Source organism: Morone saxatilis, unplaced genomic scaffold (assembly GCF_004916995.1).
Source record: "Morone saxatilis isolate NCDOM2014 unplaced genomic scaffold, NCSU_SB_2.0 Contig19, whole genome shotgun sequence".
NCBI lineage: Eukaryota > Metazoa > Chordata > Actinopteri > Moronidae > Morone > Morone saxatilis.
The window spans coordinates 17,114,594-17,118,657 of NW_023339751.1; the positions used below are offsets into that span (position 1 = coordinate 17,114,594).

The 4,064-nt window shown below is 42.3% G+C and overlaps 1 protein-coding gene across 1 annotated transcript in view; it reads left to right on the forward strand.

Moving 5' to 3' along the window:
* anapc1 (anaphase promoting complex subunit 1) overlaps positions 1 to 4,064 on the forward strand; it is a gene marked incomplete in the record, with an annotated part of 50,576 nt that overhangs the window by 24,839 nt on the left and 21,673 nt on the right. The window contains 5 exon segments of the mRNA XM_035663937.1: positions 1,190 to 1,276; positions 1,376 to 1,515; positions 1,886 to 2,004; positions 2,315 to 2,445; positions 2,707 to 2,847. Of these exon segments, the coding sequence (XP_035519830.1) occupies positions 1,190 to 1,276; positions 1,376 to 1,515; positions 1,886 to 2,004; positions 2,315 to 2,445; positions 2,707 to 2,847 (618 nt within the window).

Consider the following 4,064-nt stretch of genomic DNA (forward strand, 5'->3'; position numbering starts at 1 on the left):
ACAAAATGCGCGACAGATTTCCCCAGGCTGGGACCTCCACACAATCAGCTACTATCTCTTTCCATCACTTTTCCTCAAACCATCACAAGCCGGATTGCATGACTGCAGCTGAAAGCTTCTTAAGCCTTTCTTAAGCAGGCATCGCGTTCGTCCCCCCCCGACCGCCAGACCAAACCACCAGGAGCAGATTTTGATCTTGCTCAAAGGTTATCCCACAGTTCTTTTAGAGGGTCTTGTGACTGTCCTATCTGTCCCTCTTCTAACAGACGGAGTATCTTGTTTCAGTCGTTTAAATTTTCCTGCATTTTCCACATGTTCCGCCCAAGTGACAATTCTTGCCTGGTGGGGTTGAGCCTACGACATCGGTGGCACGGTAAAGCAGTTCAGCTTTGGCATTGACGCACAGCGACGTCAAGATAATCTATCTTGCGCGTAGGCATCGTGGATTCTGGGAACTTTTGCCATGGTTATCCGGCTGGAGACTGTGTACAGGTACGTGGTGAGCTGTTGTGGCTCGCATGGACTTCAAACCGCTTCAGCTCTATAGAAGGAAGGAAGGGAGGCCCAACCAGTCTGTGTTCCTCTGCGAGGGATGCGACGAGGTGATGACCACGTGAGACACGCACATCGACGACCATTTTAGAGCACCCAGACATGATGAGATCAGACATATGACAACACGTATCGAACCACGGTCAGGAACTGTGACAAAGGCCTTCGACCAAGACTTTCTCAACATTCATATTCACTCACTTCAAAAACTGCGTAAAAAATTCGAGAACAACGTTACATGCAACCTACTCAGAATGAGCAGGAATCCTCGCACAAATGGAAACATTTAACTACTTTAGCCCATACAGGGGAGGTGAGGTTGAATCCATCAGCATTACACAAACATGTACACGTCTCCAGCCATAACAGGGTGTAATTGCTCTCCACGTTCCGAAAAAGACATGCTACGCAAATAGATTATCTGACTGTGTTTCAATCAAAGCTGAACTCTTTACCCTCAGTATCTCTTGCTCACACAAACACTCATCAGAACCTTGGAGCAGGTGGAAAATCAAATCATCTTTGGAATGAATCTTAAAACCAGTAAGGTTGTTGAGATGAAACTTCAGCCACATAAGACTCCCCGAACTGTCATCATGGTTGTCTGTGAATCATTTGTGTGTTTGTGTCTCTCCAGTCTGTAGGTTCAGGTCTGTCCTTGGAGCCTCCTGCGACCACAGAGGCAGATGAGGAGGAAGATGGGATGTCGGACATTATTCAAGAGGTAACAGGCGCAGTAAACATTGTTAGGTATCTAAAGAAGGCGTGTTGTTGATACCTTAGGTATTGTCAGTTTAAGAATGTGTCATGTTCTCCTCTTCAGGTCACAGGACTGATCTGGAGTCAGGATCTGAGGGTCCAGGAGGTCAGGAGGCTCCTGCAGAGCTCCAGGCCAGTCCGGGTCAGTGTTGTCCAGTTACCAGAAGTCTCTGACCATGAGTACATTGAGGAGAAAGAGAACAAGTGAGTATAATGTATGTGTGTGTCCTGACTGCCAACATAGATGCTCACAGACAGCAACAGAGCAATTTCAAAGGACATATACAATATCCTCTGGTGCCTTTCTCCTCATTCCTTTGAATTCCTTTATTTCAGATCACAAAAATTTTCTTTCGCTAACTTTTCTTTTTTCACTGTGTATGTCTTTTGTTTGTCACTGTTCTCTCCTTGTCTTTGTCTTACAATTGTACACAATCAGTAGGATGTCTGCAGTAATCAAGGGTGGCGTGCACCTCCTGTCAGTTATATAGATTTTTCTGACTGTGAGCCTGTAATGTTTCCTTAGTTTTAATTCCCTGCTTTCTTTTTGTCCACATGTGTGTCTCTTCCCTAGACTCCTGCAGTTGTGTCAGAGGACCATGGCTCTTCCGGTTGGCAGAGGGCTTTTCACTCTCTTCTCCTATCACCCTGTACCGACGGAACCTTTACCTGTCCCAAAACTCAACCTGACAGGTAACATGATGCACATTCATACCCGTTTATGCATTGCATGGCATATGGTGAAATATGAAGTGTTTCAGACAGAAACACTGAGGATAGAGGATTTATCAATTTTTCCTCCAAGTTATATTACGGAATTTATAACTTAATAGGAATATAGCAGAGTGTCCACATTGAGATTTTTAGCCTGTGCTCCAGAGGAAATTAAACTGTACATTAACATGTGTTCTTTATGTGTATATTGTGTGTACTTAACTTAGGATTTTTGTAGTCCAGTATTAAGTTCCAGATTTTACTTTGCATTTGTATTTTTCTACCCCAGGCCGTGCTCCTCCCAGGAACACTATGGTTGATCTGAACAGCGGGAACATTGATGTTCCTCCCAATATGACCAGCTGGCCCAGCTTCCATAACGGAGTAGCTGCTGGACTCAAAATAGCCCCAGCTTCACAGGTCAGTCTGAAACCACAGCTTCGCTACCTCCTCCATCAGGCTTTGTGTACAGTTTTACATACATGTTAGTGCAGCTGATTACTCACTTGTTTCTACAGTCAGCCCTGTCCTCATAATAAACCCATATGTTAATATTTTTGATGAGTCTAGACAAACTCATAGAAACTCTGTCCCCTTTGTTCATCTTTGCATTGTAAACTCACCCTTTTTCAGTAAAGAACCCTACAAATAAATGTGAATTTCTTTTTGTTGGTTTTTAAGGTGGACTCAGCCTGGATAGCCTACAACAAGCCAAAGAGCCCTGAGCTGGCTAATGAGTATGCAGGCTTCCTCATGGCCCTGGGCCTCAATGGACACCTCACTAAGCTGGCCACGCTTAATATACATGACTACCTCACCAAGGTACAATACACACATTCACACAAAGGCATAAATGTGCAGAAACTGTCAGCACATTAGTTTCACACTTTGAGTTTCACTGCACAAGCAAAGCAAACATACACATTTTATGTATTTATAGCCCTACAAATGTACAGAAGCAGATGTATTTTGGGTTTAATGAATACTTTCTACCTTAATGGGCAGTTTACAGTAGACAGCGCTGTTACTTAATTACTGTTTCTTACTGCGGTACAAACACACACACACCAACTCACACAGAAGTGCAAGAAAGGAAAACAAGTACGAACTTAAATACAGTTTATACAAAGGTACACCCAACTACTTTCATTTAACTTGCACACAAACACACGTACACACACACACACACACCTGCACACACACTTTTTTCTAGATGACTGTAAACGAGAAAAGTAAACTTGCATCAGAGGCAGGCAGCCAGTCAAAACGAAACCCTGCCCTCTGAGAACATTAAAACGAGATGAGTCCTTCCCACTTTCAGGTGAGAAAAACAACAGGAGGCTGCAAGCTAAATCTTATTTTTGCTCAGTTAAAAGTCAGTGTAAAGATGTGGTTAAAGATAAAGAGTAACCATTGCACCAAATCCACACTCACACCTTGTACCAAGACAAGCTTTGAGATTGATTCATTTTCAGTTCCCATTTTGATTCAGGATGTGAATTGATGTTGCAGTCCATGAAGATCAAAAAGCTCTCCTTATTAGTAATTTCTTTATAAATGAGATTTAAGTATGTTCTCATACATGTGCTTAAAATAAAAGTCTTCCTCAAATGGTGGAATTAAAAATATTAATGTCCCAAAGCAGTTCCATTTTAAAATATTTTTGGATAAAGATACTGACAGCTCAGAGTAACACACAGATATAGTACAAGTATAAGGGAAACACTGCAGTACTGTACAATAGATATTTAATACAGACAGTCTTCAGTCTGAATGAAAGCTATGAACGTGGTTAACAGTGAAGCCTGTTTGTAGCTGGTGGTTTTATGTCGGTTTCTATTCTCGCTGTAAAAGAGAAATTACACTGACATACTCTGGATCAGTTCATTAGAATTACGTATGGTTGTGGTTTTAGAGAGAATGTGGGGTTGTGTGCGTGTGTCCCTCGTCTTTTAAGCATCCCGGTGTGTTCACCTTGTGGCTGCAGCCTTTTACAAAGTCAAACCAAGACAACGTCATTAGTTTTTTTTTTTTTTTTT